General features: G+C 40.1%; 1 protein-coding gene across 1 annotated transcript in view; it reads left to right on the top strand.

Annotated features, from left to right (window-relative positions):
• Positions 1 to 1,533: 1,533 nt before the first annotated feature.
• PDE6B (phosphodiesterase 6B) overlaps positions 1,534 to 24,546 on the top strand; it is a gene marked incomplete at both ends in the record, with an annotated part of 36,539 nt that continues 13,526 nt past the window's right edge. Inside the window, 14 exons of the mRNA XM_081318908.1 lie at positions 1,534 to 2,001; positions 7,123 to 7,275; positions 7,391 to 7,480; positions 11,253 to 11,393; positions 12,587 to 12,661; positions 12,743 to 12,807; positions 14,163 to 14,229; positions 14,542 to 14,589; positions 16,739 to 16,888; positions 17,764 to 17,907; positions 18,589 to 18,654; positions 20,280 to 20,426; positions 22,947 to 23,054; positions 23,944 to 24,053. Of these exons, the coding sequence (XP_081175034.1) occupies positions 1,534 to 2,001; positions 7,123 to 7,275; positions 7,391 to 7,480; positions 11,253 to 11,393; positions 12,587 to 12,661; positions 12,743 to 12,807; positions 14,163 to 14,229; positions 14,542 to 14,589; positions 16,739 to 16,888; positions 17,764 to 17,907; positions 18,589 to 18,654; positions 20,280 to 20,426; positions 22,947 to 23,054; positions 23,944 to 24,053 (1,832 nt within the window). The remainder of the gene's footprint in view (positions 2,002 to 7,122; positions 7,276 to 7,390; positions 7,481 to 11,252; positions 11,394 to 12,586; positions 12,662 to 12,742; positions 12,808 to 14,162; positions 14,230 to 14,541; positions 14,590 to 16,738; positions 16,889 to 17,763; positions 17,908 to 18,588; positions 18,655 to 20,279; positions 20,427 to 22,946; positions 23,055 to 23,943; positions 24,054 to 24,546) is intronic.

Raw genomic sequence — 24,546 nt, 5'->3', positions numbered from 1 at the left:
CCCATAGCAAAATGAACAGAAGCGATTGGTGGATGTAATGGACTATGGGTGGCCCCCTGTGTAAGCAAAGGGGGAGATTAACTATGCTAGTTTTTGTGCGGGAAACCCAGAGCTGGTTTTGCTTCGTCTGTGCCAATATGGTTTATTCAGTAAAGTTTATACTCTTGGTAAAATAATGTCCCAGGAGGTCTTTCTTTTTCTGGATCCGCCAACTGGACAGTTGACATGCCCCAGAGAGTGCTGTAAAGCACTATGGGGCAGTCTATAAGTCTAAGTCCTATGGCTGTTGCTACTGCAGATCTGGCCCAAATGGAATCTCTGCTGTTTCTTGGGATTCAGTTTTCTGAATATCATGTGCATGTTCCAACTTAATAAACTTGTGCAAAGCTGAGGATGAAGATGCCTTGGTCTTTCGTGATTTGTACCTCCTAATTTAATTCAGGATCTTCAACATATGCTGGAAGGAGAAATTTCTCTTGAGTAAAATAGCCTTTGAAATTGCAGTTGTTGGGCTGTAGTGCCATCTAAAGGACTGATGAAGAAATGAAATACTCTAAAACAAGAAAATGTTTTGGTCCCATATGGAAAGCAGGCAAGGGACATGTACACATAGCCACAGCCACAATTCTAGACTTTTTGGACCACACCTTGCAGTCCCCTGTGTTCCTCATTGCTGTTGATTGAGCCTTTGTTTCTCCAAGCTAGATATATCCAAATCTTCTATTATATGTGAGAGTTTCCTTTCAGATCTTTGTATGCTTTCCTCTGGAGAAATCCACATTTTTTCCATTGTTTTTCCAGGACAGCAATGTCCGGAACTAAAGCTAATATTTTGAGGAGAGCTCTAGCTAATGCAGAATTGAGAGGAAGGAGGACTTCTTTTGCACCCGACTCAAGATAATTTAATTTCAGGTAACCTAACTGATATCCGTGTGTGCTTCTCTCTTTGCTGATTATCCAAGCAGGAGACAACACAAAGTATTTGAATGCCTTAAGCAGAAATCCAACCCATGTGCCCCAAATCCACTGATAAATAGGCCAGCCTAAAATGAGACAGCTCTTCCATAAAATAAAATAAAAATAATAGAGAAAATATATGAAACAATAATTGCTTCTTTTGGCCATTTCTATGTCTGTCCGTTTATACCATTTTTTTCCTTATTGAATACACTCCTGCTGCGTACAGGTGTAATTCAATAGGAATATGACTGGCTAAGGATTACAGTTGAGCTGTGTGTATTTAATTAGACTCCAAGAAGCTTATTTCACTTCTATTATCACCATTAGGAGGGGGAGAGAATCATAAGCACATATTCATATGCCCTTATTTGAAACAGCTTTGAAACCAGTCGTTTAAGCTGCTTGGGTAAGAAGATCTGCTCTCCCACACCCCGGCCAAAACAATAGCTTGTTGATGGATAATTGCCTTGCCGATTATAGCCTCCACACTCTACACACGGACACCATATTTGTGGCACCACGTTACTTTGCACAGCCGTTGCCTGAAAGCTCCAGAATCAGAATTTCCCCATCATGAGCATCAAGAAAGAGGAAGTTGAAACTTTCTTGGATAGCAATCCAGATTTTGCCAAGCAGTATTTTGAGAAGAAACTGGAGGGCAGATTCTTCGGTGCCAAGATGAACGGGGAACTGTCCTCAGAAGACAGCATAGGTTTTGAGGGGATAGATGCAGTAGAAACAGAAACTCTCTTTGAGCTGATACAAGACATGCAGGACAGCATCAATATGGAGAAAGTGGTCTTCAAGACCCTAAAAAGAATCAGCGCACTCATCAATGCTGAGTGGTGCAGTCTGTTTATGTATAGGCAGCGAAACGGCACCCCAGAGCTGGCTAGCCGGCTGTTCAACATTCATAAAAACAGTACCCTGGAAGAATGTTTGGTGACCTCTGACTGTGAAATTGTTTTCCCACTGGACGTAGGTGTATTGGGGCACGTTGCTCAGACCAAGAAGACCATCAACATCAAGAATGCTCTTGAGGTAAGGCTTGAGGTTTATTCTATTACTAATAAATGCCAAAAGAATAAAAATTAAGCAATACTCATATTTCAGAAGGATTTTAAGAAGACAAGGATTCTTTCACTATGATTTAGGGACCAGCAGCAGCACCTGGCCACCCTTGGCTGATCTCAAACAGGTAAACAGGATCAGTCCTGGACAGCATCTGTTTGGGAGACCAAGGATGTCAGCTGGATTGAAAAGCTGCAGAAACCCCAGGAAAAGGCAGTGGCAAATTGCTTCCATATTGCACTGCATGGAGGTGTCCATTAAGTTACAGGGAGATGAGGCTGATTAGTAGGAAGTTTTACTTTTATCTAGCAGTTCCTTGTGGGCTTTCAGGAAGCCCCTGGAGATACGTCTCCCCTTGAAGAAAGAACATAGCCTTTTATATGGCTATGTTTATATGGTGGGTATGTTGTAACTGTGAGTTGTGGGGGGGCACGAAGGGAGGCTCAGCCAATCTCACTGTACACATGTTGTACTTTGATAATAAAAAGTCTATTCATTCATTCGTATCAAAGTAGACAATCTAATACCAACCTTGCCGACTGGCATGCCGTAAGCAAAGGATTGTGGTAATTATTCTGGAGATCATCAGGTTGCCTATCTTTGGCTAAGAAAATATATGTTTGGAGATATATAATATAATTCACAATGAGTTAAAAAATTGTCTCCCACTCTCATAATAGTTTCGTAAGAGTAATTAAGGACATTAGGTAGTTGCTTGTTAAACTAAGGAATCTGCTCCTGCAGAAATGTCCTGGTAGCTATAAATGTAACTTTCAAAGGAAGAGTAGATAACCACATGGGATTGGACTTTCAAGGGACAAAACTCTTGCTGACTGTACTGTCATCCCCAGAATTGAAGACAACATAGCCTAACTTCCATTGGTTATAAACAACAGCAGAGAGGATAATTGTCCTTATGTCATGACCTTGGTTTCCTGGATTCATCTGCCTGCCCAACTCAAAATGCTGGATAGACCTTTGGTCTGATCCAACACAGTGTGCTCATGTTCTTAATAGAAGAAAACAGTAAACTTAACTGCTTTGAAACTCATCAAATTTGCTACTTAATGCATTTTAACATGAAAATTTTGTCCCAATACTCATTGCTTGTTGGGTTGGTACTCAACACAAAAGCTAGAGCTTGTCAGTGTCGGCTGCCTTGTGACTCACTACATTATTCCTTGTGGGAAAAATTTCTTTGGTACTCATCATTTTTGGCATTCATCGCGCCTCTCAGTACCTATTAATTATGAGCACCGAGGTACCACTGTACAGGCTTATTTATTACAGTGTATGTGTGTGTGTCTGTGTGTGTGTGGCTGTGTGCCTATTTCTCTACTTGATGTGCCTAGATTGCACAAGAGCAGCAGCTCTTTAAATCAAAAGTCTGTTGCACATCACGAGTTGTAGTGTAGGAAGCCTTTTACGAATCTAAAAACAACAAGAAAAACAGAATAATTGTGTCTACATTCCTCTTCTATTCATCTATTTTTCCATCCCCTTGTTGTGGTCTAGCACAGCAAAGGTCTCTTTGTTGGCTCTCTCTTCTCTAAAGGTTAGGTTCTCTTACTTATTCTCTTTGTAATGTTATTTTTGTTGTTTTTTTGTTTTCCTTTCATTTGTTTTAAATTACATTCTTCAGTCTCTATGTTTCTGCCTAGAGTCTTATTAGCATTTTGTTGTTCTGTACCTGTGGAATGTGCTTCCAAACCAGTTGTTTGCTCTTTCCGTCTACCACTTTCCATTTTTCCTCCTGTATTTTCTTCATGGAGTCTTCTTGATTGCCCTATGACCCATTACAGATCTTTTCTCACTCTCTCTTTCTCCCTCCATACCTTCCTTTCCAATGCCAGGGCTATGCAGCTGATTATTTCTGCCATGCTGGCTGGGAGTGACAGGGCTTGTATGGGACAAACTAGAGAAAATATGGATGTTACTATAGGGATGATATGGAGCATAAGGCTATCAGCTCTGACTCTGCACTGTTATATCCAACTACTCCACCGATGGGAGGTTTAGCATCTTCTGAGTTTCTCTTGCAAGACAGATGACTTTTCTTGGAGCATGATGACATTTCCACATAAAATTCCTTTAAAAATCTATTTAAAACATTTATATAGCTGCCCGTTCTCACACAATGACTCTTAGGTTGAACCTAGGAAGAGTGGTTCACAGCACTGGCGTTGAACTACGAATTTTCATGCCATGTGACATCTTCAGGAGGGCCCATAGCAGTTTAGGGTTTCTTGCACGGTATCAGTTCTATATCTATCTTTTCAATTCCAGTCCAAAGTGACTTTTTGCTGCAAGTGCATATAGAAACTTTCTATCTTATTCCCATCCCTCATCTATAAGTGGAAGTAGGTTGAGTGAAACCAGCTCATCATTATCTAACTGAGCTCCTAAGGGTGAACATCTCCTTTCCTTGGTCATTGAAACATTTTATCAGAACCATCTTGTTTCAAATGTCTATGGAGATTCTCAGTCATCCAAATCATGGTTGTCCCAAAGGTGCTTTTTCACGAGGCAACTGGACTTTTTAAAGTTTTTCTTTGAAGACGTTTCGCTTCTCATCCAAGAACTTCTCAGAGTTTAAGAAGCTTCTTGGATGAGAAGCAAAACGTCTTCAAAGAAAAGCAAGGAAGTCCAGTTGCTTCGTGAAAAAAGCATCTTTGGGATAATCTTGTTTCAAGCAACCTGAAGGTTGTATGATCAAGTGATTTTGAAGAATTGCAGAAATTGGAAGGGATCCTGAAGAGGATCTGAATCAGTAAAATATGATTGATGCATAAGAAGGAACATGCCTCTAGACGCCTCTTATTTGGAAGCATGGGCAAGGAATTGCTCTTCTCCTATTAGTGGTCAGACATTGAAGTAGATGGGGTTTTTAGTCCAATAATACAAGGCGGTTTCTAAGTTCTTCAAAGAGTTTTCAATGCAAATTTTAGTCACCATTGAACAGTAATATTCAAAGGATTTTCAAATATAATTTGCTGACAACAATTTGCTTGAGGAAAGTTTTTCAAGTGAGAAGGGTGTGACTACATCACAAGTTAGCCATCATTTTCATTTCAAAAGCACTTCCACACTGATACTGGCTTCCCTCTCCAAACCCACAGAAACAGGCTGAAGCTAACCAGGATTTTTCACGCTACAGTTGACCTTGAAATCTTGAGAACCAATCAATGGTTCTTCTAGCTGATCATCTGGAGAACAGTGTCCCTACTGTTGCCCTTCATTGGGTAAACATTACTGTTGCTAAGAGGAGGAAGCTGTCAGGACCCATCTCCCTGCTAAAAAAAGAAATAGATAGTCCTAAATGAGGGTGGGAGGGGGAGAGCCTAGGAGATGAGAAATGGAAAATGACTCACCTGCATTAAGCTCCTCAGAATATCAGCCTCCCAAGTTAGAAACTAGATCAATTCCATGTGCTGTGTTGCAGTTTATCTGGAAGTAAATTAACTTGGTTAATCAAGGACAACAGAGTGGAACCAACAAAACTGTGGCAGGAATAGTGCCTTCGGGGAAGTACCTGAGTGGAAAACTGTTGGAGAACAACCATCCCAGTCGGGAGCAGACCAAAGGGGAGAAATTAGTGTGGAATCCTTAGGTAAACCCGAGAGGCAAGGTCCGATCCCCTCATTCCACCCTGAATGCCACTGAGCCTTATTTAGTCTTTCCCAGGTGAAAACTACTAGTCTGGGGAAATTCCTGTAGAATGGACATACAACAATAAAGTAGCTTATTTGAATCCTACACATGTGGGCCTGAATGTTACAGCCTGACAAAAACAAAAGTACCGGCAGTCCTCAACTTATAACAGTTTATTTAATGACCGTTTGAAGTTACAATGGCACTGAAAAAAGTGAATTATGACTGTTTTTCACAACTATGACCATTTCAGCATCTTCATGGTCACATGACCAAAATTCAGACACTTGGCAACTGACTCGTATTTATGACAGCAGCAATGTCCCAGGGTCATGTGATCCCCTTTGGCGATCTTCTGACAAGCAAAGTCAATGGGGGAAACCAGATTAACTTAACAACTGTATTAGTAACTTAACAACTGCAGTGATTCACTTAACAATCATGACAAGAAAGGTTGTAAAATGGAGCAAACTTCACTTAAAAACTCTCTCACTTAACAACTGAAATTTTGGGCTCAATTTGGCCATCATTCGAGGACTACTTGTGTTTCCTCCCAGAATGACAAATGTTTGTTTTGTTACATGACACAAATATAAAACTTCTTTCCAGTCTTAAAATTCAGATTGTGTCCTTTCATATCTGCATGCATACACAAATCAGTCTTACTAATTTCAAATCCCTGCAGTCCATGAATGGTTTCTGCTGGGATTACCTCATTGTTAAGTATGCTTTCATAACCAGGTCATTTGCTCATGGATACAGTTGGTAAGGTAAACAAATAGTGCATCCCACATGGAATTAAAACCAGCTTGATTCCCCTTTCCCTGAGACATGACATTTTAAACAGCCTTTATTGTGTAATTTGCCCTTCCCCAGTAGAATGCCCTCTAGATGTGTTAAGAAGACAGCAGCTTCCAAATTTCCCCTGGAGTATTTATCATAGTTAATTTCCAACAGATCTCTATGGCATCCAGTTGAGTAAAGTGGTAGATTTTTACTTTGAAGGATGTAGAACCTTACTGGCAAACATATAATTTGCAAATGAAAGGAGACCAATTGTGAGTCCATGGACAGGCAATGCTAAGCCCAGATACTTAAGAATCATTGTAAAAAATCTCAAACATGGTTTTTCCCCAGGATGGTTGTAGCTTTGCTGCAGATCAGTTCCAAATTTGTATTAAAACTCCTCTCATTCAGTGTGATCTGCATATTGGTGTCTCCCTGTCAAAGCACCTTTGGAGGACAATCTACCTAACATGGCAACACTGTTTTAATGGTATTTTAGAAGTCATGCAAAGATGTTTTTGGAACAAAAAAAATAATCAAACACAATTTCTATATAATTGTATATGCTATATTAAGAAGAGTGAAAAAAAGGCTAGGCTGTTAAGTTAGATGCTACGTTTTCTAATTTCTTTTTTTTTTTAAAAAAACACACAGTGTCAACAGTTTAGTACATTTGTTGATGAACTCACTAAGTCTACTACGAAGAACATTCTTGCAACACCAATAATGAATGGCAAAGATGTGGTTGCTGTGATCATGGCCGTGAATAAGATTGGAGGTCCTTTTTTCACCACTGCAGATCAAAATGTAAGTACTAGTAAAGTGTCTTCTGAGACATTCTCTAGTCCCCAATATCTACATTTAAATGTAACCTCATTGCCATATATTGTGTAACTGAACAAAAAAATTTTTTATGTCTCAGCTGTTCCTGAAGTATCTCAATTTTGCCTCCTTGAACCTGAAAATTTATCATCTGAGCTACCTTCACAATTGTGAAACACGAAGAGGTCAGGTGAGGAAACTTCTCTCCAGTTTTCACCTCAAACTCTTTACTAGATCTCCCTCTCTCTCTCTCTTTCTCTCTCTCTCTCTCTCTCTCTCTCTCTCTCTCTCTCTCTCTCTCTCTCTCTCTCTCTCTCTCTCTCTCTTTGTGTGTGTGTGTGTAGAAGAAGGCACTAAATTTTAAAAAAATTTGACATGAACATCTTCTGTTAAATGGCTTTCAGAAATTACGGACCCGGTCTCTTAAAGTTGACAAAACCAGAACAGGACCTCAAAAAACCTTATTAAAATCAAAATAAGGTGAACCTTTTCTGTCTTCTTATATTTCTTGGCTCTTGGCCTTCTCTCTCTTCTTAGTTCCAGAATCTGAAATGGCTCAGTTTTCTGCACAGGTGTCGCTTAACATGTGGCCAGAATCAAGGAATGAACATAGAACATAGAAAAATAGAGTTTGAAGGACAGAGGTTTCCTAGACCAACCCTCCTGTTTGAGCAGGAGACCCTATACCATTTCAGACAAATGGTAGCTTAGTTTCTTTTTCAAAGCCTCCAGTGATGGAGCACCCATTTCTTCTGAAGGAAATCTATTCCATTGGTTGATTGCTCTCACCGTGCGGAAATTTCTCCTTAGTTCCAGGTTGCTTCTCTCCTTGATTAGTTTCCATTCATTGTTTCTCATCTTGCCTTCTGGTGCTTGGGAAAATAGTTTGACCCCTCCTCGTCTTTGTAGGAGCCCCTCACATATTAGAATGAATTATAACAGTAGACTGATCAAAGGTCAAATTGCATTAAAAAAATGCATCAATGTGGGATCTGAGTATTTTCAGAAACTCACTGGAAAATGAGCCACCAAGAGGCAATGTGCCATTTTTGTATCCTCAGCATTTGTAGGAATATTAAAAACCAAAGAATTTAAAAGGCTATTATATTCTACAGGTACAGAAGTTAAAGTTGTTTCTGCTTTGCCCATAAACAGTATTTTTCACAAATTGAAATGAGAAGGGTTAGATGAAAGCACAAAGCTATAGCCTCAGTTAGAAAAAACTTTTAAGCTTTTAAAATGGTAAACTGGCTTCATAATAGTAGACGTGTTTGTAAAACCATCCAATGCATTTGGATTATTTAAGAAGAAAGTGCTAGTTCTGAGGAAGGAGAAATTTTAAGCTCTCACAAAAGACGGTCATTTTTTAAAAGAATCTTGACTTATCAAGAAACCAAATAATTTCACAATGTCTGGATGGATGGATGGAGAGAGATTTCCAACTTAAACTTGTCCATTCCTATTAGCCTGCAATTAGATTTTCTGTTAAGAAAAACTTATATATGTCTCCATGCTGTTGAGAATTTATGGTTTCTTGGTGGTGTAAGGGAGAACTTTTCCTTTTGCTTTTTCATAATTTATTTTCATAATTTGAGGGAGGGAGGGAGGGAGGGAGGGAGGGAGCAAGCAATTCTTTAATGTGCAATCAAGGCTGAGCTTTTGTAGGATTTTGCTGTAATAGTCAACTCTGCAAAAGACTTTATACCAAAATGCTGCTATAAAAGTCATTTCAAATTATTTATTATTTATTTATTAATTTAATTTGTATACCGCCCTTCTCCCGAAGGACTCAGGGCGGTGAACAGGGCAATACATAAAAACAAGATACAAAAATTAAAAATTATTAAAAGGTAATTGAACAGTGCCCGTAATAAATTAATACAGATTAAAAATTAAAATCCATTTATAAAATCCAACCCCATCCCATCAGGCCAGGCCAGCTTGTTCAAAGAGATGGGTTTTAAGATCGCGCCGGAAGGAGCGGAGATCGGGCGCCATCCGGAGCTCGACTGGAAGATGGTTCCATAAATCCGGTGCACCCACAGAGAACGCCCTCCCCCTGGGGGCCACCAGTCGGCATTCTTTGACCGGTGGCACCCTGAGGAGGCCCTCTCTGTGGGAGCGTACTGGGCGGAGGGAAGTTGACGCCGGCCGCAGGTGCTCCCCAAGGTATTCCGGACCCATGCCATGTAGGGCTTTGTAGGTCATTACTAACACCTTGAACCTCACCCGGAAGACAACTGGAAGCCAATGCAGCTAGGAGGGGAAAGGCATTTAACTGACCAATGACCTTTGCTGAGTACCTGGAGATAATCTTGAATTTCTCTGAGAGCAGGAAAGTAGATCTAACATACGCCTTCAGCTTTTTACTAAAAGGTTTCTTTATAATTTCGACACCATTCACCATCTTCTTCCAGGTGCGGTTATAATATATCAGTTATTTAAGCTAGGCAAAAGAAAGAAACACTGCAGGGATTCCTTTATTGCTGCAATATTCCTTTACTGAATAAAAGAATCTTCTCTACTATGTCTTAGACCACTCAAAATCAAGGCTGGTTTCTGTTGATCTTTTTCTCATGCCTTCTGTTTTCTCTGGACTGAGTAAACATTTCTGACACTCCCTTAACAAGTTGATTATTCTTTGTTCCTTCCTAAGACCAGGCCCATATCCTTTCACATAATAGAAAACAAGTATCAGTCATAATTTATTTCAGTCCATGATCAGAATTCCAAAGACACATATTTGAATGATGTTTACTCTGCTGGACCATTTTTGATGGGTTTGTGTTTGTTTTTTAAAAAAGTGAGCTTTGGAACATTTTTAAAATATCTACACTATTCAGTATCTATTCGAAGTATTTACCATTTTAGACAGATGCTGAATAGAAAATATAAATACTGAAGCGGCTGAAACAATCTTGCAGCATGAAGGATATTGTTCATACTGTTTGCCTAATCAAGTTCAGGAAATTCCAGCAAGAGGGATAAACAGATCTTAAGTTGTTCGTGTTTTTTTCTATGCATTACATGGTGCATGCTGAGAATATGGCTTCATATTAGTGCCTGACCACTCAGCATCTTAAATACTTGGTCATGATTCAAAAACTTAAAATGATTTTCTATAAGTATCCTAGGTATTTCTCAGTTCCACTCATAAACTCTCAGATTTCGCTGGTTACCACCCACTTTTCTATTTTCATCTATATACAGTGGTACCTTGGTTCTCATCAATAATTGGTTCCGGGAAGCACGATGAGTCCCATACAGATTTTTCCCATAAGGTAAAATGTAATAAGTCACAAGGCAGTCGACACCGACAAGTTCTAGCTTGTGCATCCAGTACTAAACAAATGATGAGTACTGGGACAACATTTTCATGTTAAAATGCATTGAGTACCAAATTTGATGGGTTTCAAAACCGTTGAGTGCCAAGGTACCACTGTACTGCTGTTTTCTCTACTATCATCCTGTTGTGTGCCCATTGGAGTCTTCCAATCTGATTGGTGGCATACAAAAATCATATTCGTACATCCCCCTGCATCCATATGATTGCATATCCATATGCGTATAGTTGAGTATCCATAGTATGCAATCATCATCACACACATACAACACATGTATTTATATACAATCATCATCATCATTCCCTTTCTCTTCCACACAAACACACACACACACACATGTGTGTTTGTATGTGGGTGGGTGTGTAAAAAATATTATTGTCCTTAGGAAGATTCAAATATCACATACCAAATGAGTGAGGAAGTGTTTAAAAGAAAACGATCATGAATTTTAACATTTGATGTAATTTATATAATAAATTATGTATGAAGCCTGGCTTAACCTTGTCTCATGTAGTCCTAATTTGTATTAAGACAGAAAGAGAGAGAAATCAGAAATGGTGCTTTTGAATTCAGTAGACTATCTAGGCAATTTATCTTACCAGCTTTGCTTCTCTGCAGGTTTTACTGTGGTCAGCGAACAAAGTATTTGAGGAACTAACTGACATCGAAAGACAATTCCACAAATCTTTCTACACAGTGAGAGCTTATTTGAACTGTGACAGGTATTCAGTAGGTCTTCTGGATATGACTAAGCAAAAGGTAAATTGTTCCTAAGTGTGGCTCAATATAAACTTGTCTATTTCAGTTCCACAAGTTTTCATGTCCTCTTATGTCAAACTCTTTGTGCAGCAAAATCAGAATGAAACAAAATACTGCAACATTTACAGGGGTATTATCTGCTATTCTTTGAAATAGTTCTCTAACATATTTAGTTTTGATAGAAGAGAATATTTGTAGCTCCGGGTTGAACCGTGGGGTGCTTGGTACTAACTTAGCTTGGTGGTTTTCTTGCGCATGTCTCATTACCAAACTAGATAACATCATCAGTCCTGGAGCAGCCAAGCTCAGAGAGTACCAAGGACCCCATATTCAGTTTTACAAGTTGGCCTTTCTGCATACAAATTATGTGCTCAGTCATTGAAATACAGCATTTGCCTGCCACAGTTTCCCACAGAATGGTGCAAGTCAAACAAACTTTTTGGAACATTTTCCCAATTTTGTATCAGTTTATTGGTTAAATTCATTTATTATTTCCATGCCAGTGGCAACAGCTCATTTTTTTTCATGAGAGATGATGGGGGGGGGGGAATTGGGATTTTTCATATGCAAAGTTCATGTACTTAAATTTCAGAATTTGCTTGAGTTACTTGGATTTCAGGAAAGGAAAAAATGATGCAAATATTCAAAGACTCCATTATAACACAGATGAAAAATTGCAAACCTAATCCTCCAGAATCTACCATACAGTGCTAAAAATAATGTCAAAAGAACATCTGTTTGGAAAAGATATTTCTCCAAACTAAAAAAAAAGGTATATTAGGAATAGTTCTACATTTTAAAATGTTTTTCTCTTATGGCAAAATTGACTGTTTTGATTAAAGAAAAAGAATACAAGTACCTTCGTTCCTACGTGGAGACCGCTTTCAGACTTTGTGCTCGAGGTGGCCAAGAATGAAACTTTGATTTTGGGTTTCACCAATTAGATTGGCCAGTTTTTACTATTGTGAAAAAGTAAAAAGTCGAGGCTCAGCGTTAATGCTTTATTCTACTGTAACAGGGGAAGTCGGAAGTCAATCTCTTTTTCTTCTCTTTTTCTTCCCTTTACCTCCCTTTCTTCTCCCTTTTTTCCTCCCCACTGTGTCCTACTATTTGCTTTGTATTTTACTTTACATCTTAATAAAATTATTTTTAAAAAAATCTATTTCTCTTATAACTTTTCTTTCACTTCCTAGGAATTCTTTGACTTGTGGCCAGTACTAATGGGTGAAGTTCCACCTTATTCAGGACCTCGAACGCCAGACGGCAGAGTAAGTTACTAACCAGATAAGAAATCTTTCTGTGTTTGCTCTCTTGTTATGAATCTCAACTCTGGTTTCTGTGTTTTGTAGGAAATTACCTTTTATAAGGTCATTGATTATATTTTACATGGAAAGGAAGAGATTAAAGTTATCCCGTAAGTAAAGTAAAATAATTGCAGTGGCGGCATTGATACAAAGTTGTATGCAGTTATTTCCTCTAATCTACTCTACAGAACGCTGTTGTTCAGTCCGATTCTTCGCAACTCCATGGACTATAGCACGCCAGGTCTACTGTCCTCCACTGTCTCTTGGAGTTTACCCAAATTTATGTTCATTGCACCAATGATATTATCTAACCCTCATTCTACAGAATACAAGATCATTTTTAATACATTTTTTTTTTAAAAATCAGTACATTGTTGTGAGTAGCACCATCTCCTTGGTGCCCTTCAGATGTGTTGAAATTGTATTTTCAACCGTCATAATTAATTGAGAATTATTTGGGAATTTCTAGAGCTATAGTCTTTACCATCTGGAGAGCATCAAGCTGAGAAGAAAAAGCTGGAATGCTGTGACTGAGCTGAGATGTTCATTCACTTATAAAAATAATTAACACTCAGCCTAACATATTTTACACCTTTTTAGGGGAATAAGTAATACACCCCCTCTAATTTTGGTGGGAGATGAAGTTCTTCTTTTAAAAATATAAATGTATGAATTAAAGCACAGGTCCTACAATGAATCTGTAGATAATAACATCCACCATGTAAGTTAATTGTGTGTGTACACATACACACACACATTCTAAAAGTATCAGTGAAGAAAATTAAGCTAAAAATGTATCTATCTGCTGGGACACTGTAATTGTAGACTAAAGGGAAGGGAAGAAGTAATATACAGTATAGCATCTTTGCATAGTCATAAAGCATAAAGTATCTCAAGCATTATGCCTTATATAATTCGATCAACTGGAAGTTATCTGGATAAGTAAATGTGTCAGTGACATTAAAGATATGTAAATGGATTAGACTGTGCCATGTGTTCTGTGATATAATATCAGAGAAATATCCAAAGAATATACTCTATCATGGTTTCAATAGGAAGTAATTCACTGTCTCATACAAACCTATGTAGTCCCTTCCCAGGTTTTCTTTCTATGGTTCTATGGTTCTGGGGAGTTAAAAGGAACATTTTAACATATTTCACATATTTAAAACTCTGAATGATCAACTTCCGTGCTACAATTTTTCCATGATGTTTTCATGTTTTCAGTTGATACCTGTAAAACAAATTGGTTTGTTGCTAAAAATGGTGAAAATGCAGCCATATCTATAATTCATTAGGAAGTCATTCATTGTTCTTCCTTCCCTCAGTTAATTGTTCAAAATAATAGTTTTTGCAGAGACTACTTTAAAAAGCATGTAAAGAAAGAACAGGAAAGTGGATAGACTTAGCTGCATTCCTTTCCTATCCAAGCCAAATTTTTCATAGTTTTTTTCCCCCCTTTTAGAAATCCCAAGGAAGATCACTGGGCACTGAGTAGTGGCCTCCCTACCTATGTAGCAGAAACTGGCTTTGTAAGTATTTATGATGACATTGTTGCATAATTCAAGAGTACTTTGGCCAAGAACTAAAGATCTACCTGATAAATTCTTCATGGATAATCTGGGCTTATTTTCCCAAATAGGAACTATCTTGGAATCAAAGAGAAGTTTCAGTAGCCACTCATTGTATGAAGATGGCCTGAATTTTTTTTAAACAACGAAATATGTATAAATTCTTGGATCAAAGTCATAATATGTCCACCATATGCATTTTCAGTTTTTATTTAATTTTAAAAATAGCAAAATGTATATTGACACATATTTTTTCTCTCTACAATTTTTCAGATTTGCAATATTATGAACGTAGCAGCGGATGAAATGTTTACATTTCAGGTATTGTAAGCCTGTTCATAAGAGTTTTATGTTTGCTCTCCTGGCGCCAGGTGTGAATAACCAACAGAGTTCAAGCTAACTATTTTATTATGTTCTGCCTATAATACAGGAATCCTCCCAGTCTGACAACCTACTCCTGGGAACAATTAGATAAAGTTCCAAAGGAACTTAGGGAGGGTCAGTCCTAGCCCCTTTGAAAGTGTGCAGTGACTCAAGGCTAGCTTTGTGCTTGATCCCTCCTCCCTGCCAGGCTGGGTGCTTCCCAACATCTGGCAAAGGGACTGTCTATATGAATAGATAATGAATAGATAATCAAATGAATAGATAATCAAATGTTCTTGAGATCTTTTGAACTACAGGCTAAATTTTTACATATTTTGGCCAACTAACATGGTCTTCCCCCCAGTTCATGTCAGAGGCACCATTTAAGAAATTTCCAAGTTGAAAGGGTTAACCAGTGACATCAACGTTGTATGGGGGACACTCATGGGATTTCTTTCAAGTCCCTGTCAAGGAGCTGGAGCAAATGATGGGAGTTCACCTCACCACGCAACAGCACTCAGGTCACAAACACAGGCTTGCTAAACTCCAACCTAGCGTCCTAAACATGTGAGCCACCGCACTCTTTACTAACATAGTCAAAGTCCTCAGATTAAAGAGCAAAGCATCTAGAGCAGACATGTCAAACATAAGGCCCGGGGGCCGGATGCGGCCTGCGAAGTGGTTTCATGTGGCCTGCGAAGCCATCCTGGAAACAGTAAGGGAACGGCCCCCGCTGTCTTGGCCCCGGCCCAGGCTGGCCAGGAGCCAATGTACAATTTCATGGTGGTCATCTATGCTGAAATACATTCAGTCTTAGCTCCACAAGGCCATCTGGAAACAGCGAGGGACCGGCCTGAGCCATGTCGGCACTGCCCCCTCGGTGCATGCTGGGGAGGTACCACCCTTTGTGAGGAATGAAGAAATGCACCATTGCCTGGAAGTGGCCAGCACATGGCCCTGCCTACTTCGGGCAGGCTAGGGGTTGGGCAGCATTGTGCTTCTCTTCAGATTCATGCCACCCGGCTCAGCCTCTCAGCACTGTGAATAGAGCACCCCGCTACCTGCCAAAAACGGGCAGGCTAGGGGCTGGGCAGCATTGCGCAGGTAACATCGACTCTCACGCTGCTCATGGCCTCCCCTTCCATAGAGCCCACCAAGCCGGTCATAGGAAGTAGGCGAGGGCCATGTGCTGGCCATTTCCAGGCAATGGTGCATTTCTTCATTCCTCATGAAGGATGACACTTCCCCAGCTGTGTTTCTTGCCTGTTTTTCTCCCTCCCTCATCTCAGATATTTTCCCACCACTCTGTTCTTTGGAAGGAAGGAAGGAGAGGGAAGGTCTGAGGGAAGTCCTACCTTAGTCCTGCCCAGCTGCCCTTCACCATCCCCTTGCCCCCTCCTCCTGGCCTATCCTGGGGGGTCTCCCAACACCAGGTCTCCTCACATGGAGAGGGAGTGGGCCTCCCTCTTGATTTTGCCCTCGTACCCATCATGAGCAACCTGGCTAAGGAGAGCAAGCACAGCAGCAGCAGCCTTGAGGAGGAGGTAAATGCAGGTGGGCACCCCCTTGGGGAAGTGGGGCTGGGCTTATGCCATGGGTGCTTGAGGGCTGGGCTAGGCATTTGACCTCCACGCCACTGTCCAGCCCCCCCAATGGTCTGAGAGGAACAGTGAGGCTCCTCCGGTGGACCATGCCTTGGCACTTCCCTGGTCCCATCTCCTTCTACCAGAGACCCTCAGATCTGTCCCACTCCTGCCCAGGCCCCCATAGGCCCCCTTGACACAAATGATGTAGAGCTGGCCATGCCCACCCAGTAGGCCATACGCACTCCAGCCACGCCCACCCAATAGGCCACACCCACCCTGGCCACACCCACCTGGCCCCCCGAGGGCAACCACAATGCTGATGTGGCCCTCAATGAAATTGAGTTTGACACCCCTGATCTAGAGCACATCAATTTGTCTATTTCTATGAAAATCATATTAAATAAAAAATGCTGCACAGATTTGTTTTAGTAACAGATTTGCATCATATAAACAGCTTTATTGTGGCTAGATCTGCAGGTTAGCACTAGATATGTTTTGTACTGACAAGCTGGTGTTTTAAGAAAGGTCCTGTTGATGACTCAGGATGGATCATCAAAAATGTTCTTTCAATGCCAATCGTCAACAAAAAAGAAGAAATTGTAGGTGTTGCTACATTTTACAATAGAAAAGATGGGAAGCCCTTTGATGAACAGGATGAAACACTAATGGAGGTAGGCATAATTAATGGACATGAAAATATAATGTGTGTTTCCCATAAAATAGTTGATTACATATACAATTCTGCAGGGGCTAATTTAACTTCTAGTGTGACAAACAGAATAAACCAACCCATTCAGCACAGTTCCATTTCTGTTGTTGCCTTGATCTTTGACTGAGAACATCCAGTGAATAAGATTAAGATTCATATTATAAATGGTGGTTTGATATTATTCCTAATATACCTCTCCTTTGTAGTTCCTTTTAGGTGCAAGCTGATATCTCACATCTTTCTTTATATTAATCTTGAACTGGCCATTGGCCGTATTCTGGAAGTTATAGTCCTCTAGAGTCTAGATGTCCTCAAGGACATTTACAGGATACCAGTTTGGGAAAAGCTTTTCTTTTCTATTATCCTGATATCTTTCACTTATCTAAACTCCCATTGTTCCTGTTTCCTCTTATCTTTCACTTTCTTTGCCTCATATGTAATTTGTTTTGATTTTGAACTCAAATTCTATTTGGGACTCCTTATCAAAGAAACAGTCCCATATTTCCTGGATGAGTTGTTGGGTTTACACAGTCAACATTATCAACAGATTATGATTGAATATAACAGTGCCATCAATTCCACTCTCCAAAAACCTTTTTGATATCACTGCCAGTTTTTTTTTTAATTTGCTATTCTCTGGCCTCAATCTATGAAGATAGCCATTTTGAGCACTTCAGTTGCACCTGAAAAGGATGGTGGTGATATACATATCCAATAATAATAGTAATAATAACCGAGAGTATTAAGAATTGAAAGCTCAGATAAAAAGAAATGGTCAGGGCAAAAAGAAGATCAGCTCCTGTTTAGTAATAAAATATTTTTGTTTTGTTTTTCAAGTCCTTAACACAGTTTCTGGGCTGGTCTGTGCTCAATACTGATACTTATGATAAGATGAATAAACTGGAGAATAGAAAGGACATTGCACGGGATATGGTGCTTTACCATGTACAATGTGACCAGGATGAACTTCAAGAGCTCTTGGTATGACTTTTAAAGATTTGGTTCTTTTCTAATTGTCTCTAGTCCTTATTTCTTGATTAAGGCAACTGTTAAGAGATTAGGGACGTGGTGGCTCAGTGGGTTAGGACGCTGAGCTTGTCAATCAGATGGTCGGCAGTTTGGCGGGTCGAATCCCGAGTGCCGCGTAACAGAGTGAGCGCCTGTTACTCGTCCCAGCTTCTGCCAACCTAGCAGTTCGAAAGCACGTAAAAATGCAAGTAGAAAAATAGGGACCACCGGTGGGAAGGTAACAGCGTTCCGTGCGCCTTTGGCGTCTAGTCATGCCGGCCACATGACCACGGAGACGTCCTCGGACAAGCACTGGCTCTTCGGCTTTGAAACGGAGATGAGCACCGGCCCCTAGAGTTGGAAACGACTAGCACACACCTTTACCTTTACCTTTACCTTTAAGAGATTGAGAACTATTTAGATCTTGAGTGCTACAAGGTCTGCTACAAGCTAAGCCCTGTCATTAAGCATGATTAGATAACAAGCATTGAACAAGGTTGGTTAGGGTTGGGTTTTTTTTAGGAAAATGTTAAATTGTCAGAAAAATATGTTGATGGTACTGGAAGGTTGCAGGTTTTATCCATCTGCTGACTTAGATTCCAAAATATACTTCCTGTATGCTCATAACTTCAACATACCTTTGTTTTTCCACAGCCAACAAGAGAGAGGCTTGGCAAAGAAGTGAACGAATGTCAAGAGGATGAACTGATGAAACTTCTAGTGAGTGTCAATTGTTGTGAGTGGCATCCTGCCCTTCTTTTAAAGATTACAGATCTAAACTGGGACACCTTTTATTCTGTTGCACATTACATAGGAAAATATTACATGAGCAGATAAGGATGTCATGAGGTCATAGTCCAGAGGGCAGGAGAAGAAGAAATGAGTGAAAGTTAGTCAAGGGGATATCCAACTTGGAACTAAGGAAGAATTTCCTTAATCAGTGGAACAGCTTGTCTCCTGGAGTTATGGATGCTCCATCACTAGAAGTTTTCAAGAAAACATTGAACAATCATTTGTCCATGAGGAGTTAATGACTCCTGCCTTTGATTCTATGACTTTCCTGATATGACTCCTTTGATACATATAAAGTGTGTTTTAGTGAAGTACAATATCAACCAACATTATTTGATTCAAAGTTTATTAAGCAAACACCATACAAGCCCCCCCCCAAAAAAAATTGATTGGCCATCTTCATCACAGCAGTTTTTCTAGACTTTAATGAAAACCCAGTCCTCGATTTCACCCATGCATTTTATTGAAAAGAATTAAATGTGGGTTTTTTTGCAAAAATTATTAATTTCAGCAAAGTGTTTCTTCTGTGCTAGTTCCCTAGAATTTTCCGTGCTAAACCTACTGACATGTTTAGCATGAATCCAGAACCTCAGTTCACAAACTTAAGGTGGGAAATAAGGTTGGCAATGTAGATTTAGCTTTAATATGATGTAATGCCTGACAGGAAAAAAAATTATTCCACATTTTTATAGAAGCAATTTACTGAGGAAAACACTGACCTCATTTGCTTGTAATAGTCATGGATTACAAATATTGGCCATGGCTCATTGCAGGAATTGACATTTATATGCAAACACATGTATGCACTAAAGGTAGCATGGCAGGAAACCAGGGACCCAGAAACAGGCAAGACAGTTATTTAAACGCAACACAAATGCCACCAAGAACCCAGAGCAAAAAACTGGCTGTGAGGAGTCGTCCTATCTGCCCATATCACTGTGAGATTGTAGATGTTCACAAGCTCTGATCAATTGCAAAAAAGATAACTACAAGGAATGGATCTGTAAATGGTTTGCTTAATTAACCAGAGCTTACAGAAACTACAGTTCCATTTTCCCAAACATTATTTTTATTTATTTATTTTAATTCCATTTATATCCCGCCCTTCTCCGAAGACTCTTACCAAATCAATATCTTGGGAAAGTAACCCACGCTGGCGGGTTCAGTGGGTCCAGTCCCTCGCCACGCGCTCCAGAGGATGGGAGCCAGCAGCTGCCCCTCAGCAGGCCTGCCGACGCTGTGTTCTCCTGCCGGCACCAGCGTCGGCCTTGATGCAGGAAGCGCGGCGTGGACGAGTCCTTCGGGAATAGGGCGGTATAGAAATCTAATTAAATAAATAAATAAAACTAAATGCTGACAAAGCTATTCTGAAGGACAGGAATTGAACAAAGTTTGGTTTTGTGTATTCAACTTATGCACTGTTTGCTAATTCATGAAGTAGCATTAGATGCAAGCATAGTCACTATTTTTATGGGAGTTCAGAGAGCAAAGCTTTCTGCTTCCACTCTGGAATCTAAACTAGAAGTGTTATTCTTTTTTTCCTTCCCCCCTAGAAAGAAATACTTCCAAATCCTGAAGAATGTGAAATCTATGCCTTTCACTTTTCTGATTTCGAATGGACTGAACTTGATCTTGTAAAATGTGGCATTCAAATGTATTATGAGCTTGGAGTGGTGAAAAAATTCCAAATTCCACAGGAGGTAAATGGCAACTTTTTTTGCAGGCCCCTCCTCAAATATAAATACATTTTTAAAAATTAGTAATGAGCACACTCTGGCTTTGCACCCATCCACTGTTAAGTGGACAGTGGCATTTTGAACTTTCTACAAATGGGTTGTCTTTTTAAAAACGATTAAAAACGATTTGTCTGCTTGCATTATATCCCACATTTCCTTCAGTAGTTCAAAGCAGAATTAATAGCTTTTCTCCTCCAAATTTTCCGACAACTCTAGGAAATAGATTGGGCTGAGAGGGGGTTACTTATCCCAATGTCATCTTGTGAGCTCCCCTATCTAAGAGTAGAATTAAACCTGGGTCTCCCAAGTCATAAGCCAATACCTTTGCCATTCCATCAAGGCGATACAAAATAAAGCAAAAGCCATAAAACTGTATAGAAAGGAAACAGGAAATCAGATAAACACAATGGTGGGATTCAAATATGTGAACAACCGGTTCTCTGTGTGGATGCCACTTCTGGAAGTCCATTCTGGGTCTGGGCAACAAAAAATTAGCTACCGGTTCTGCCAAAGTGGTGCGAACCGGCTGAATCCCACCACTGGATATACATATTGAATGTAGATTATCTGAGGGATAGTAGGAACATCGTAGAATTGCACGTAGATTGGAAATATCCTGCTCCTTGGGTGATTATTGTATTTCTCAGTAGAATCAAAACCCATGGGAGATTCCAGCTGGCCAGACTTTTTGTACACAAAATCTCTAATTGCAATTTATAGGTTCTTCAGTAATGCTTCAGTTTGTTGTGATTCAGGGTCAGCCTGTGGGTTCGGCAGTTGGGTCGGACGACTCAGAGGAGGAGGGGGGTGTTGAAGACCTTGCTGATGATAGCCCTCAGGCAGGCCCCTCCCACTTGGTCACCATGGAGACCCAGCTGTGTGAGCCTGACAGTGTGGATGAAGATGACCCACAGCTGGCCCTGTTCAAGGACGCCCGACGCAGGAGGCAGTCAAGTAGGAGTAAACAGAGGAAGGCAATGGGGCTTCTCGGAAGGAGGGAGAGAGAAGCCACGCCCTGAACTCTTTATAAAGGACTTGTGTGGGGAGGGCTGGTTTGCTGAAAGCAACCGCTCAGATAGTGTTTCAAAGCTCCGGTATCTTGGTTCGTGTCTTGTTTGTTTTTGTAATAAATTTGGCAGACATATTCCAGCCTCTTGCCGTCTGTAAAGGGGTTGCCTTTTCTGCAAGGCCGGTAGCAGGCTGGTACAGAACACAGTTGTTCTCCTCCTTCCATTTTTGAAAGCCAAGATTTTTTATTTATTTATTTATTTTAATTCCATTTATATCCCGCCCTTCTCCGAAGACTCAGGGCGGCTTACAAGCTTAGCAGATGCCATGAGAACACAGCATGTTTACATGCAAAGAATCTGTCAGCCAATCAGTGTTGGCTAGCACTTTTTGAGCAACAGTGGAGGACAGGGAACTGCCAATCAATCAATACTTGGATGTTAGCCACTAAACAACTGCATACTTGTTTTTGTAAGCCTCCATCCATGGCATCATCTAATCTGCAGGAGGATCATCACAATCATTTTTTGGATCTTCATCAGTCTGGAAATTAGTTAGTAGCAGAAATAACTACTAAATCTAAGTTGGGACTCCCCAGAGAGCCATTTCCAGAGGCCAGGCTAACATCTTCTAAAACCTCTAGAGTTTTGAAACTTACTGGTTTCCCAAGATTCAGAAACCAACTGGCCATTGAAGGTGAAGGCCTAGGTCAGGAGAAAACATGTGTATGCTTTTAGCCTTCCTTAGTAACTTGTATACCCTAATGCAAGGGTCTGCAACCTTGACAACCTCTGGGAGCTGAAGTCCACAAGTCTTAAAGTTGTCAAGGTTGCAGACCCCTGCCCTAATGCATTTTATTTAGATTATAAACTGCTTCAATTTTTTAAGTTAACACTTCAGGTATCACTGATCCAAATTAATGAATAAAATAAACTAAGGGGTCACTAAGAGAAAAAGACATAGTCTTCAACTTACAACTGAGGCCCAAATTTTATTAAGCGAGTTTTGCCCCATTTTACGACTTTTCTTGCCGCATTTGTTAAGAGAATCACTGCAGTTGTTAAATTAGTAACACGGTTGTTAAGTGAATTTGGCTTCCCCCATTGACTTTGCTTGCTAGAAGCTTGCAAAAGATGAAGACGTGACACCAGGACGCTGCAACTGTCATAAATATGAGCCAGTTGCCAAGCGCCCGAATGTAAATCAAGTGACCCTGGGGATGCTGAAATGGTCATCAGTGTGAAAAATAGTCATAAGTCACTTTTTTCAGTGCCTTTATAACTTTGAACAGTCACTAAATGAACTGTTGTAAATCGAGGACTCCCTGTACTCCCTGTACTATTTTCCCCCTGAACATCTGAATACCGAAAATTGGATAAGAAACTTTTTTTGGGGGTGGGGGTGGTTTCTTACCTCCTTTTGAAAAACTTGTTGCACACAAAACTGTGCAGTTTTGCGCTGTTTTTATTTTCACAGGTCCTGGTGAGGTTTGTTTTTTCAGTCAGTAAAGGTTATCGAAGGATTACCTACCACAACTGGCGTCATGGCTTCAATGTGGCACAGACTATGTTCACCCTTCTTATGGTACGTCTTTACTGAGCGCTCTATATCAGGGGTCCCCAACCCCCGGTCCATGGACCAATACTGGGCTGCAGCATGCCAGCAACCGGTCCGCACAAACAAGCAAAGCCCCATCCGTGGGATGCAGGCAGCACACAAAACCACACCCCCTCCAGTCCACGGAAAAACCTCTCTCCACGGAACCGGTCCCTGGTGCCTCAGAGCTTGGGGAATTCTGCTCTACACAGAAACGGTTCCAGTTTAGAACAACTGTCATTCCCTGCTATAACTCTCACTTCTACCATTTGCTAGCATATAATTGCCTTTGCTCTTAAAACAATGACATTCATAACTCTCACCCACCTCAGAATTCTTAGTTTAAGTACCTGCAGCAATTTTTAGCTGAGATTTTTTCCAACTTCATTCTTGTTTATGAGCCCAGATTCACATATTCCATCATTTACCAAGAAATTAGGAGATAAAGTACTTTATACAAAAATCGCAGTCCATAACATTTAAAGCACTTAGGGAGAAATTATCTTTATTTGGAGGCAGATTTAGGAATGTTGAGATGAGTTACTTTAGCATCCTCAAGGCTTCTGATTCTAAAAACCTGCTCAATTACAAAAAAAAAGAAAAAAGAAAAAGAAAAGCCAACATTTTGAGTTCCACTGATTCTGGAAAGGGCTTTGTGGGTTACAAATGATGGCCACGAATACGCAGTTCTTTTAAAATTTTTGAATGAAAATTTCATTTCATTTAATTTTGATGCAAAAACTAAGATAGCTTGTGATATGAGTAGCAATGGAAATTCAGCCTGTATGGTGTTTTTAAAAAATCTCTAACAAAATTAAAGCTAAATCTGATGATTTTTTTAAAAAACTGAGTTTTTTTAAAAACTTTCTTTGTACAGACAGGTAAATTGAAGCAGTACTACACCGATCTTGAAGCCTTTGCCATGGTCACTGCAGCCTTGTGTCATGATATTGATCACCGAGGAACCAACAATCTTTATCAGATGAAGTAGGTCCTCTTGTTGTATTATCAATGCAATTTATATTGGGATCTGTTGATTCAGAATAGATTTCATATTAAATTCTACAGGCTGCCCCCCCCAAAAAAGTGGAATGATTCTTTGTGCACATAAGAAAAACCACCTGTGTCCCCTTAAACATTGATAGAGACTCTTGTGCTTCTTCTCAGTGACAGTTCAAGGGATTTCTACCAGTTGGTTTTAATGATCCCAAACAGACAGAACTTAAGAAATTGCAAACAATAAATTCCTACTTTCTTTCCTCCAAACTAGTTAACCATTTCAGAAACGTTTGGTTTCCCTCTTGCGTATCCACAAGGTTTTCAAGTGTGCAGAAATAGCACCCAGCTCTTCAGGAAATATTTTAGCTCTTCACCTTCCCCAAAGGCAACTCCAACCATTATAAATTCTCAAAAAGCAAAACTCCTAGTGGTGATGACAGAGCTATCCATTCATTAACAATCCCGCCCCGCCCCCGCCCCC

This window comes from Vipera berus, assembly GCF_964194415.1.
Source record: "Vipera berus genome assembly, chromosome: 2".
Classification (NCBI taxonomy): Eukaryota; Metazoa; Chordata; class Lepidosauria; order Squamata; family Viperidae; genus Vipera; species Vipera berus.
This window is presented reverse-complemented; position numbering and strand designations above follow the sequence as displayed.